This window comes from Cherax quadricarinatus, unplaced genomic scaffold (genome assembly GCF_038502225.1).
Source record: "Cherax quadricarinatus isolate ZL_2023a unplaced genomic scaffold, ASM3850222v1 Contig725, whole genome shotgun sequence".
In the NCBI taxonomy this organism is placed as follows: Eukaryota; Metazoa; Arthropoda; class Malacostraca; order Decapoda; family Parastacidae; genus Cherax; species Cherax quadricarinatus.
In genome coordinates this window covers 55778-70445 of record NW_027195751.1, presented here as the reverse complement: position 1 = coordinate 70445, position 14668 = coordinate 55778, and the positions used below count along the sequence as shown (strand labels likewise).

General features: G+C 41.4%; 1 protein-coding gene across 1 annotated transcript in view; it reads right to left on the bottom strand.

The window, feature by feature from the left end:
• The window catches only part of LOC128685765 (outer dynein arm-docking complex subunit 4), a 124881-nt gene that overhangs the window by 63943 nt on the left and 46270 nt on the right, over positions 1 to 14668 (bottom strand). The window contains exon 4 of the mRNA XM_070080632.1: positions 1555 to 1694. Within this exon, the coding sequence (XP_069936733.1) occupies positions 1555 to 1694 (140 nt within the window). The remainder of the gene's footprint in view (positions 1 to 1554; positions 1695 to 14668) is intronic.

Here is a 14668-nt window from a genome sequence, read left to right as displayed (position 1 = left end):
ACGTGACTTGTAACATTATGTAAATTGACGTGACCTGTAGTATTGACTATGTAAGTTGACATGACTTGTAACATTGACTATGTAGGTTGACATTACTTGTAACATTGATAATGTAAATTGAAGTGACTTGTAACATTGAAAGTTGACGTGACACGTAACATTGTAAGTGGACGTGACTTGTAACATTGTAAGTCGACGTGACTTGTAGCATTGGCAATGTAAATTTACGTGACCTGTAACATTAACAATGTTAGTTGACGTGACTTGAAGCCTTGATGAAGTTCATCTGAACTCATAGAGGAGACTTTCACGAATCGTTTCTCACTAGAAAAAGGTTTCACTTCAGGTCTGAAGAAAGTATTTTTGGAGCCAGAAATATCTTCAACTCGGAAACTCTTTCAATCATAATTATTCTTCTAGAGTTTGGTTTTAAAATTAGTGATATGAGTCTCAGAACTCAAATTTTATTTAATAATTTTTAAAGTTCTTTTTCCAGAATTTAATCTAAGATCAATTAAATAAAAAGTTCAATTTAGTTAAAAAAAATATCTCTACTGGAAAGATTATCTGTTTTCTGGAAAGATTATCTGTTTTCTGGAAAGATTATCTGTTTACTGGAAAGATTATCTGTTTACTGGAAATATTATCTGTTTACTGGAAATATTATCTGTTTACTGGAAATATTATCTGTTTACTGGAAAGATGATCTGTTTACTGGAAAGATTATCTGTTTACTGGAAAAATTATCTGTTTACTGGAAAGATTATCTGTTTACTGGGAAGATTATTAGTTTACTGGAAAGAGTGGAAAGTTCAATGTTCAGGAAGATTTACAGTTTAATTATTTCCAGTCAGTATAATAATAGATAATGATTAGAATTTATATGTATTTATAGTAAAAATACAACAGCATAATCTCTCACGGACTTTATTTCTCTTGGAATAACATGTGAAAAATATAAGGATATAAGAATGGAGGAACACTGCAGAAGGCCTACTGGCCCATACAAGGCCAGATTACCTTTCGCTAAGGGAACTCACCAGGTACAATGAAACATCATACTACTTTCTTCACATAAAATATATAAGGCAGAAGCATTGATAAAAGTGATCTTCGACTGTTGCGCATATTAGTTGGCCCGGAGTTTTACGACTCACTCGCCGCAAGTTCAATCCCCGCCCGTGCCATGGTGCCTTTGACTAAGAAAATAATGATAGAGCATGGTGGGAATATAAACTATAAGAGTACAGGGTTCTGTCATTAATAACGGTCATCGATATTATAAGTAATTAAATGCATTGTTGACAAACGCATTATTGACAGTTGTGTTGTGGAGCTCAGACCTCTACAACACAATTGTCCTCAAAGATTTGTTAAGTTATACCATCAATTAAGGAAAGTTTTTAGACTTCACCTTACGAAACAAAGTAAATGGGATAGTAATTATGGAGAAAGTAGATTATAGGGAAAAAATCAGGATATTATTAGAAGACAGGGTTACTTACGTGCCCCTCTTAGTTTATGCTGCATTCTATAAAAGTCTTAACAACTGACCTTTGAGGCAGCTTTAGCGCTCTTAGGGTCGGTAAAAGAAATGGTAGGTACTGTTGTGGTGTGGGAGTGACCCGAACTGCCGCTTCCTTCAGTCATGCTCCTTCCAGTAGTCGTCTCCTCAGCTTCCGGAAACTTGTCTCCTGCGAGGTTCAGAACAATCAACCGGATGATTGTGGTGTGAGTGATGGAATACGTGTGGTGTTGATGACTGTAGTGTACTTGTGGTGTGGGTGATTGTAGAGTACTTGTGGTGTGGGTGATTGTAGAGTACTTGTGGTGTGGGTGATTGTAGTGTACTTGTGTTGTGGGTGATTGTAGAGTACTTGTGGTGTGGGTGATCGTAGAGAACTTGTGGTGTGGATGATTGCAGAGTAGTTCTGTTGTGAGTGATTGTAGTGTACTTGTGGTGTGGGTGATTGTAGAGTACTTGTGGTGTGGGTGATTGTAGTGTACTTGTGGTGTGGATGATTGTAGAATCCTTGTGGTGTGGGTGATGGAAGGTTAGTTGAGGTGTTGGTGATGGTGGGGTAGCTGTGTGGGTGATGAAAGGGTAGCTGTGGTGTGGGTGATGGAAAGGTAGTTGTGGTGTGGGTGATGGAAGGGTTGCTGTGGTGTGGTGATGGAAGGGTAGTTGTGGTGTGGGTGATGGAAGGGTAGCTGTGGTGTGGGTGATGGAAGGGTAGCTGTTGTGTGGGTGATGGAAGGGTAGCTGTTGTGTGGGTGATGGAAGGGTAGCTGTGGTGTGGGTGATGGAAGGGTAGCTGTGGTGTGGGTGATGGAAGGGTAGCTGTTGTGTGGGTGATGGGTGGGTTGTTGTGTTGTGAGTGATGGTAGGGTTGTGTTGTGGGTGATGGTAGGGTAGTTGTGGTGTGGTGATGGTAGGGTAGTTGTGGTGTGGTGATGGTAGGGTAGTTGTGGTGTGGTGATGGCAGAGTAGTTGTGGTGTGGTGATGGTAGGGTAGTTGTGGTGTGGGTGATGGTAGGGTAGTTGTGGTGTGGGTGATGGAAGGGTAGTTGTGGTATGGGTGATGGTAGAATAGTTGTGTGGTGTGTGGTAGGGTGATGGTAGGGTAGTTGTGGTGTGGTGATGGTAGGGTAGTTGTGGTGTGGTGATGGTAGGGTAGTTGTGGTGTGGTGATGGTAGGGTAGTTGTGGTGTGGTGATGGTAGAGTAGTTGTGGTGTGGTGATGGTAGGGTAGTTGTTCTGTGGTGATGGTAGGGTATTTGTGGTGTGGTGATGGTAGGGTAGTTATGGTATGGGTGATGGTAGGGTAGTTGTGGTGTGGTGATGGTAGGGTAGTTGTGGTGTGGTGATGGTAGGGTAGTTGTGGTGATGGTAGGGTAGTTGTGGTGTGGGTGATGGTAGGGTAGTTGTGGTGTGTGTGATGGTAGGGTAGTTATGACGTAGGTGTAAAGAATGTTGTATAGGTCAGCATTGCGTGGTGTTGGACAAGGTTCTGTGGGATGGTGCTAGGTTCTGTATTGTAGGTCTAGTTTCTGTGGCATACTTCTAGGTTCTCATGGTGTCTAATAATTGTGAGATTGGCCTAAAGACAACGAGATTAGTCTAGATACTCTAGAATAGGTTTAGATCCTGTGATGGGGTCTTAGTTTTATTTTTGAGAATAATTTAGGTCTAGGTCTGAGGGCTGGGTGAATTATCTGTGAGATGGATCGAGGTGCTGAGTGTTAAACCTAGGTGCTATGCATTGGTTTTCGGGGCTGTGGATTGGGTTAGATGCTGTGTGTTGGTTCTAAGTGTTGTAAGATGAATCTAAGTGCTGTTGACTGGGTCTAGGCGCAGTGGATTAGGTCAAGATGCTGTCGGATGGTTTAGGTGCTATAGGTTGGGTCTTGGTGCTATATGTTGGGTCTTGGTGCTATATGTTGGGTCTATTTGCTATAGGCTGGGTCTTGGTACTGTTGGCCGGGTCTTGGCGTTGTGTACTTGGCAGAGTACGAATATTGTCATGGTGGTTACGTGCAGTGATGGGGAACAGTATTGTCATGGTGGTTACGTGCAGTGATGGGGAACAGTATTGCCATGGTGGTTACGTGCAGTGATGTGGAACAGTATTGTCATGGTGGTTACGTGCAGTGATGGGGAACAGTATTGTCATGGTGGTTACGTCCAGTGATGGGGAAGAGTATTGTCATGGTGGTTACGTACAGTGATGGGGAAGAGTATTGTCATGGTGGTTACGTACAGTGATGGGGAACAGTATTGCCATGGTGGTTACGTGCAGTGATGTGGAAGAGTATTGTCATGGTGGTTACGTACAGTGATGGGGAACAGTATAGCCATGGTGGTTACGTGCAGTGATGGGGAAGAGTATTGTCATGGTGGTTACGTACAGTGATGGGGAAGAGTATTGTCATGGTGGTTGCGTGCAGTGATGGGGAAGAGTATTGTCATGGTTGTTACGTGCAGTGATGGGGAAGAGTATTGCCATGGTGGTTACGTACAGTGATGGGGAAGAGTATTGTCATGGTGGTTACTACAGTGATGGGGAAGAGTATTGTCATGGTGGTTACGTATAGTGATGGGGAAGAGTATTGTCATGGTGGTTACGTGCAGTGATGGGGAAGAGTATTGTCATGGTGGTTACGTACAGTGATGGGGAAGAGTATTGTCATGGTGGTTACGTGCAGTGATGGGGAAGAGTATTGTCATGGTGGTTACGTACAGTGATGGGGAAGAGTATTGTCATGGTGGTTACGTACAGTGATGGGGAAGAGTATTGTCATGGTGGTTACGTACAGTGATGGGGAAGAGTATTGTCATGGTGGTTACGTGCAGTGATGGGGAAGAGTATTGTCATGGTGGTTACGTACAGTGATGGGGAAGAGTATTGTCATGGTGGTTACGTGCAGTGATGGGGAAGAGTATTGTCATGGTGGTTACGTGCAGTGATGGGGAATAGTATTGTCATGGTGGTTACGTACAGTGATGGGGAAGAGTATTGTCATGGTGGTTACGTGCAGTGATGGGGAAGAGTATTGTCATGGTGGTTACGTACAGTGATGGGGAAGAGTATTGTCATGGTGGTTACGTACAGTGATGGGGAAGAGTATTGTCATGGTGGTTACGTACAGTGATGGGGAAGAGTATTGCCATGGTTCAATTTTGGAGGTGCAGTATAGTCATGTTATTTACGTGTAGAGAAGGAAGTACTGTCATGTTATTTACGTGTAGTGAAGAAAGTACTGCCGTGTTATTTACGTGTTTTGAATTAAGTACTGTCATGTTAGTTACGTGTAGTGAAGGGAGTACTGTAATGTTAGTTACGTGTAGTGAAGGAAGTACTGTCTTGTTAGTTACGTGTAGTGAAGGGAGTACTGTCATGTTAGTTACGTGTAGTGAAGGGAGTACTGTCATGTTAGCTACGTGTAGTGAAGGAAGTACTGTCATGTTACGTGTAGTGAAGGGAGAACTGTCATGTTAGTTACGTGTAGTGAAGGAAGTACTGTCATGTTAGTTACGTGTAGTGAAGGGAGTACTGTCATGTTAGTTACGTGTAGTGAAGGGAGTACTGTCATGTTAGTTACGTGTAGTGAAGGGAGTACTGTCATGTTAGTTACGTGTAGTGAAGGGAGTACTGTCATGTTAGTTACGTGTAGTGAAGGGAGTACTGTCATGTTAGTTATGTGTGGTGAAGCAAGTAGTCATGCACTGGCTACATCATTAACACTACGAGATACCCACAATATGGTAAACTATCAAATGCAGTTGTATGGAAATCTTCATTAACAAAGGTCTCATTGTCTGGGCTCAACGTTGTCAATAAATGTTTCAATATATCTGCATTTATATATCTTCCATATTCTCACTACCTGATTGCAACTCCGACTAACGCACTCTGGATGGCAGGCGGTCCACAGAAGCACTCATGCCTAGTAACGCACTCATAACGCGATCACATTTGCACTCGACGTGACTACGTACTTCTCTTTTTATCTTCACGTGACTAGGAGATCCTGCTCCTACAAGTGTAAATTCAACAGCTCTAAGATCATGCCGTGTGTAAATTGGAAAATGCGCTGTGAATGACTCAGCGAACCTGAGTGCGTCTCTTGGTTGCAATCCAGAAAAAAATTAATTGCAAAATGTAAATGTCTGGCAATAATAAATGCTACATGTGTATATATATATATATATATATATATATATATATATATATATATATATATATATATATATATATATATATATATATATATATATATATATATATATATATATATATATATATATATACAAACACATTTACAGAATCCTACTTACATAAAGTACCAAGCGCTACCAAGTACCAGTCACTACTCAAAGAATAAACTACAAAAACTACATAAACAGTCAAGTGATCTACATGACGGAGACGACAAACGCACACATACACGCATTCCAAGTGACAAAAAACACTTAAACATTGCGCTTGAACCACGTAAAACTTTGATACATCTTAAGACAATAATCGCTAGTGTTTGAAACGCTAAACAATTGAGTTTTAAATTATGAAACACGCGTGCACGAAGACATGAGCGTTTTAAAACTGCACACACAATACCACAAGACAAGAAATGATGCAAATACACTAAAAAACTGTATAAAAATTACGTGTCATTAAAATCCGTGCGCTCGCGCGCACACACACACACACACACACACACACACACACACACACACACACACACACACACACACACACACACACACACACACACACACACACACACACACACATACAGAAAGAGAGAGAGAGAGAGAGGATGTTCCAGAGAGGGGATACAGAAACAAGGGGTCACAATTGGAAGTTGAAGACTCAGACGAGTCATAGGGATGTTAGGAAGTATTTCTTCAGTCATAGGGTTGTCAGGAAGTAGAATAGCCTAGCAAGTGACGTAGTGGAGGCAGGAACCATACATAGCTTGAAGACGAGGTATGACAAAGCTCAGGGAGCAGAGAGAAAGAGTACCTAGGAGCGATCAGTGAAGAGGCGGGGCCAGGAGCTGAGTCTCAGCCCTTGCAACCACAATTAGGTAAGTACAATTAGATGAGCACATTCACTCAGTGTAAAGGGAAATAAAGGAATGGGTGAAGACGGTGAATGAGATGATAGAGCATGAGGCCCGAAGGTGCCGGAAGGCAGAGAATTCATACCCGGGAGCGAAAGAAACAATGGGAAGGACAGATGGGCCCATGATTTACACAGTGAGGCCAAAGCTAAATAAGCTAGACCATAGAAATTATATAGAGAGCAAAAAAAAAAATAAGGAAAACAAGGAATTGATTCTAAGAGCCAATAACTAGAATGCAAGGGTTATATGACCTCATCTGGGGGAAGGCAAGAGTCAAGAACCAGGTGATAGGTAATCAGGGTGAAGAAGGAAAGAAGATAAACTCACACGGAATGACCAGGAAGTCTATGAGAGGGCTCAGCAAAAGATTTAGGGAGGTATTCTCAGAGGAGATAGGAAAGCTACAGTGAACCGAAGTGGTAGAGTGCACTGTTGAGCGTTGGACACAATACATACAACCGGGGAGGAGATGGTGAAGCTACTGTGTGAGCTAAATGCCTAGATAACATCACTCCTTGTGTCCTGAGAGAGGGAGCAGAAGCACTTTGAATACCACTAGCATCAATTTTCAACAAGTCTTCGGACACGTGCAAGCGCCAGAAGAGTGGAAGACAGCGAATATAGTCAAAAGTTTTCAGGAGAGAGAGAGAGAAAGGGGGGAGGGGGAAGGGGGTGTTAGGGAGTTAGCATTAAACTACAGACCAGAGTCACTGACATGCATAATATGTAAAGTTGTAGAGAAGATTATCAGGAGTGGAGTGGTGGAACACCTAGGAAGTTCGTACATGACAGTCAGCACGGGTTCAGATATGGTAAGTAAATCCTGTATCACAAACCTACAGGAGTTCTATGACACTGTAACTGAAATAAGGCAGGTAAGAGAGGGACGAATAAAGTGCATTCTTCTTTGACAATAAGAGAAAGCTTTTGACACTACCACACAAGAGGATGATACAAAAGCTGGAGCAGCAGGCAGAAATAACAGAAAAAAAGCACTAAAATGGATCAGGACATACCTGACTGGAAGGAAACAACGAGTGATAAGGTGTGAAGAGGTGCCGAAATAGGTGCATATGAAGAGTGCGGATTCACAAGGATTAGTAGTAGAACCGGTGCTATTTCTTGTAATTGTGAATGACATGATAGTAGGGATAGAGTCAGAGGTATCCTTGTTCACGGATTATGCTAAACTAATGAGGTGAATACAAACGGACGAGGACCAGGAAAGGCTACTAATGCATTTGTCAGACCTGTTCTGATAAATGCATGAACATGAAGCTCGAGGAAGAACAAAGACGACCTTATACGGAATACAGGTTGTAGGTCAAAGGCTGCAAGCTTCACTGAAGATGAGCGTTTTGGGTGATGTGCGTGATGTGGGTGATGTGCGACCTCAGGTCGCACATCAACCGCTTAACTGCTTCAGGAAACGAACGTCGGGCAAATCTTTAATATAACTTTTCGATATCTAAGTAAGGAGTCATTCACGACACACTTCTCCCATATTGGAGTATGCATCACTAATATGGAACCCATATCTGGTCAAGCACAACGTGAATCTGGAGAAAGTGGAGAGGTTTGCAACAAAACTAGTCTGAGCTAAGGGTATGTGCTATGAAAAGGGGTTAAGGGAACTCAACCTGATGACACTGGAGAACAAGAGGATTAAAGGATGATTTGACAATGAAGTACTGAGAGGAATTAACCAGGATGAACAGGGGTACGTAGTTTCAGAGATGGGAAACGGGAATAAGAGGACACAACTAGAAGTTGAAAACTCAGATGAACCATAGGGATGTTAGGAAGTATATCTTCAGCCTTAAAGTTGTTAGGAGGTGGAACAATCTGGAGAAAGAAGTAGTAGAGGCTCTTGTAACCAGGAGAAAGTTAACGTAGTAGCGACTAACAAAGAGGCAGGTCCAAGAGCTGTGAATCAACTCTTGAAACCCCATATAGGAGAGAACATATGGGTGAATGCACACACATACTCACACACACAATATATGCATTCATCTTATTTAAATAAAAAATACACACGGTTTATGCATAAAAACATCCTACGTGGTATGTATAAACACAGATGTTACATGTGTGCGTCAAAAATATATACACACAACAGCTGTACACCAACAGTCGGAGTACACACACACGCATCACTTGCTTCAACCACCGTCTTGGAGAACACAGAGTTGAGAGCAAAATAATGTCTCATGTGTAATAAAAATCACATCTACTTTTAAAAACACCAGATGAGCCCAAACAAGAGAGAAATATTCAGAAACTACATTAGGAAAAGTCACTACAAATGAAAGCATAAGAGCGGAGCAGCGAGGAGACAAGTGTCTTCACAGACCCCAGGCCACACACTAACAATATTATATTGTGATGTGAAAACTAATGCAGAGTTTATAAATCACTGGAAGTTCCGCTCACCACTTATTCGTTCAGTCTTGGATTGACACTAATTAAGTCAAAAGAATAACAAGGGAATCGCAAGATGAAAGAAGCATATTTCCATCTATGTGATCACTTGCGAACTATGTTTTTCAATAGTGCGAATGTCTTATTCTACTACTTATATATATAGGGACCCTATATGTATGACAGGTGTTATCTTACACACAGGGACAACTGTCTTACACATCTACCGTCTAATTTATATTGCAAATGGACCTTTGCCTTGAAGGATTACAGGATTACTGTCTTAATAAGACGGTATTCCTGGACCTTTGCCTTAATAATAGGATAACCGACTTACTGAGAGGATTACCGTCTTTCTAGCAGGATTACTATCTTACTAAGAGGATTACAGTTTTACTAACAGGATTACTCTCTTACTAACAGCATTATTGTCTTACTAACAGGATTATTGTCTTACTAACAGGATTATTGTCTTACTAACAGGATTATTGTCTTACTAACAGGATTATTGTCTTACTAACAGGATTATTGTCTTACAAACAGGATCACTGTCTTACTAACAAGATTATTGCCTTACTAACAGGATTATTGTCTTACTAACAGAATTATTGTCTTACTAACAGGATTATTGTCTTACTAACAGAATTATTGTCTTACTGACAGGATTATTGTCTTACAAACAGGATTATTGTCTTACAGGATTATTGTCTTACAGGATTATTGTCTTACAGGATTATCATCTTAATAACAGGATTATTGCCTTACTAACAGGATTAATGTCTTACTAACAGGGTTATTGTCTTACTAACAGGATTATTGTCTTACAGGACTATTGTCTTACTAACAGGATTATGTTCTTACTAACAGGATTATTGTCTTACAAACAGGATTATTGTCTTACTAACAAGATTATTGCCTTACTAACAGGATTATTGTCTTACTAAAAGAATTATTGTCTTACAGGATTATTGTCTTACTAACAGGTTTGCCATTTTACAAGACCAGTCCTACTCACTGAGAAACCGTCATTTTTATAGGCCTACTGCTTTTCTCTCAGCACTACTATCTTACACTGCTGACCAATGTTTCACTCACATGGACACTGAAAAAATGTTGTTAAACTTGAACACAAAATGAACAGTGCAGCATTAACTTAAGGTGGTGCAAAATGTTCCACTAAAAAACATTTATTGCCCATTAGTCACTATCTGGAGAGAATAAATATTGTAGCAAATAACAAATTAAAATTACAAGTAAATTATTCACTGGCATATACTGCATGCGACCTCACACAGCAAAATAATTATCGAAGCATTTAACGTTTACGTCCATAATTGATGACGTTTACATCCATTAAAGATTATGAGACATGGACTGTAATTAAGAGTCTGTCATTATTTACCATTGTATAGAAACTTTAACCTGGTAATAATGCTTCTGCGCTACTCCTCCAGTAAATCAACTTACTTGGAGTTTATCTGGAGAAGGTTTCGGGGATCAACGCCCCCGCGGCTCGATCTGAGACCAGGCCTCGTGGTGGATCAGGGTCTCATCAACCAGGCTGTTACTGATGGCCGCACGCAAACTGACGTATGAACCACAGCCCGGTTGGTCAGGTACTGACTTCAGGTGCCTGTCCAGCGCCTTCTTGGAGACAGACAGGTGTTTATTGGTAGTCCCCCTTATGTATGCTGGGAGGCAGTTGAACTGTCTAGGGCCCCCTGACACGTATTGTGTTCTCTCTCAGTGGCGCCCCCTCTTTTCATTGGGGGAATGCTGCATCTCCTACCGAGTCTTTTGCTTTCATAGGGAGTGATTATCGTGTGCAAGCTTGGTACCAGTTTCTCTAGGATTTTCCAAGTGTATATTATCATCTATCTCTCGCATGCGTTCCAGCGAATACAGATCAATGGACTTCAACCGTTCAAATTAATTTAGGTGCCTTTTCGTACATGTGTGTGCCGTGAAAGTTCTTTGTACACTCTCCAGGTCAACAATTTCGCCAGTCTTCAAGGGGGCACTTAGTGTACAGCAGTATTCCAGCCTAGAGAGAACAAGCGATTTGATGAGAATCATCATGGGCTTTGCATCCCTAGATTTGAAGGTTCTCATTATTCATCCTATCATTTTCCTAGCAGATGCGGTAGATACATTGTTGTGGTGTTTGAAGGCGAGATCCTTTGGCATTATCACTCCGAGGTCCTCCAAATTACTTTTTTGCTCTGTTGTATGGTTAGAATATGTCATATACCCTGATACAGTTTTAATTTCCTCAAGTTTTCCATATCTGAGCAGTTGAAATTTTTCTTCATTGAACTTCATAATGTTTTGAGTGGCCCATTTGAAGATTTGGTTGATGTCCACTTGGAGTCTTGCATTGTCTAATGGAGGTCACTGTCATGGCAATTAGGGTGTCATCCGCAAAGGAATACACGGAGCTATGGCTTACATCTCTTGTCTATGTCAGAGCTGAGGATGAGGAATAGGATGGGAGCGAGTACTCTGCCTTGTGGAACAGAACTTTTCACCGTAGCTGCTACGGACTTTACTCTGTTTACTACTACTTTTTGTATTCTGTTTGTTATAGACCCATCTACCAACTTTTCCTGTTATTCCTTTATCACGCATTTTGTGCTCTATTACACCGGGGTCACACTTGTCGAAGGCTTTCGGGATGTCTGTGTATACTAAATCTGCATTTTCTTTATCCTCTACAGCATCCAGGACCTTGTCATAGTGGTCCAGTAACTGGGACAGGCAGGAGCGACCTGCTCTAAACCCGTGTTGCCCTGGGTTGTGTAACTGATGGGAATCTAGGTGGTTGGAGATCTTGCTTCTTAGAACCCTCTCAAAGATGTACCAGGTAGTACCTCACCAGTAGTACTAACGGAACACAAAGCAAGACAAAACATCCTAAATGGTAATTTCTGCTTAATATTTGCAAATATTCAGGGTTTGAAATCAAATTAAAGCGACAAAGTTAGTTATATAAGTGGGTTCCTATCAGAAGCGAATGCCATGTTTGAAGCATTTACAGAAACACAAGGGATGCTTTGGACGAAGAGATAAAGATAGAAAACTATAACATGCATAGATGCGATAATTAATAGGTCACAGGGAGGAGTAGGAATCTATGTAAAGGATACTTTCTGTTGCAAAGAAGTGCTGAACTCTACGGATGATATAGTAGAAATCCTAGGCATTAAAGTTGAAAATAGCAATTTGGTAATTATCCTAGTTAACAAATCACCATCAGCAACTGCCGAGGAATTCACAGATCAGTTAAGGAAGATAGATAGTTATCTGGATAGGCTAAAAAATCCCACACCATGTATTTTACTCCTTGGAGATTTTAATCTCCCTCATGTAAAATGGAAGATGGCGCAACGTAATGGTATACCAGAAATATCTCAAGGAAAGCACTCTGGCTCAACAGGCATGTATCAGAGAACTAATGAGGCTTTGTGAAAACTACTCATTAAACCAACGGATAGCTGATCTCACTAGAAATGAAAATAGCCTGGATTTGATATTCACAAACAACGAGGAACTAATACAGACACACAACAGTTGCAAAAACAATATACTCTGATCACAGAAGTTCAAACGAGTACTAACTCAGGGTTAGGGAACTGCCTCACTAATGTTAGAAACGTGATGTTCAGTAAGTTTAATTTTAACAACCCTAGAACTGACTGGAAATAAATAAACCAAGAGCTATCAGACATATCCTGGGAATCAGACATGAGCGACCTAAATCCCCACCAGTGCCTAGAGAAGCTGAATACAGAAGCATACAAGGTATGTATGAAGCACGTACCACTGAGGACACCCAGAAGAAGATCAGATATAGAGAACGTAGGAGATGGTACAGAAGAATAAAACGGGTTACTGAATTGCATAAAAACACAGATATGCTGCAACAGAGGAAAGATAAACTTAGCCAAGAGATCACTGAATTAGAGCAAAAGCTTAGGATGTCATACCTCACAGAAGAAGTACAAAGGGAACAAAGGGCCATACAGGATATTACAAGAAACCCAAAATATTTCTATTCCAAGCTAAGACCTACCTGTAGAATTGAACCACTGCTGAAAGGAGTTTCGTATACTGAAGATGAACAGAAAATGAGTGAAACCTTAAAAGAACAGTGAGTCGGTGAAATATTTTTCACTCCAGAAAAAGGCCGCGCAGACCAACTGACATTAGTACTAATCCCACAGACTTCGAAAAAGAGATGGGCAACATGCCCACTCACTCAACACCTGGACCAGAAACATGGAATGCTCTATTTATAAACAAGTGTAAAGTACCATTAGCACGAGCATTCGAAATTCTTTGAAGAAAGAGCTTAGACCTAGGTGAAATACCGGAGGCCTTTAAGAGTGCAGACATTGCTCCTTTTCATAAGGGAGGTAGTAGAACCACTAGCTAAAAAATTACAGACCAGTAGCCCTAACCTCTCACATCATAAAAATCTTCGAAAGAGTGATGAGGCGGCAGATTACAAATTTCATGGACCAGCACAACCAACATAACCCAAACCAGCATGGTTTTAGAGCAGGACGATCATGTCTGTCACAGCTCCTGAACCATTATGACAGAATTACAGAGGCATTGGGAGACAACCAAAACGTAGATGTGATTTACACAGATTTTGCAAAGGCGTTTGACAAATGCGATCATGGAGTGATAGCGCACATAATGAGGGCCATGGGCATTACGGGGAAGGTAGGCAGATGGATTTTCGGTTTCCTAACTCAAAGAACACAAAAAGTAGTAGTGAACAGGGCAAGATCCAGCATCAGTGAGGTCAAAAGCTCAGTGCCCCAAGGCACTGTCCTGGCACCTCTGCTGTTCCTCATCCTCATAGCAGACATAGATAAAAACACCCGGCACACTTTTGTATCATCATTTGCAGATGACGCTAAAATAAGCATGAAAGTCACTATGGTAGAGGACACTGAAAAATTAGAGGAAGACATAAGCAGTGTTTTCTAGTGGGCAGTGGAGAACATGACGTTCAAGAGGGTCACCAAATAGAACGATAGGAACACGTAAAATGCCTGGGAATAATTGTCAGCTGACTTTTCTTTTAAAGACCATAACAAGAAAAAGATCACGACAGCCAGGAAGATGACGGGGTGCTCCCTCGCTTAGAATATTTCTCAGTGTTGACGGGCCCGTGCAAAGCAGGAGAAATATCAGAGCTGGAACAAATACAGAAACCGTTTGAGGCTCACATTGAGCCAGTAAAGCACCTAAATTACTGGGAACGCCTTCAAGTCTTGAACATGTACTCATTGGAGCGGAGGAGAGAGAGATACATGATAATATATACCTGGTCTCAAATCTGCACACAGGAGTGAGAGATATGGGAGGAGGTGTAAAATAAACTCAGTGAGGAGCAGGGGTGCGGTGGGGACAATAAAGGAACACTGTATCAACATCCGGGGTCCCAGACTATTCAGCATCTTACCAGAAGAAATCAGAAACACAGCTGGAACAAGTGTAGAAGCTTTCAAGAGGAAACTGGACAAGTATCTTCACCAGGTGCCTGATCAACCAGGCTGTGATGGATATGTGGGGCAGCATGCCTCCAGCAGCAACAGCCTGG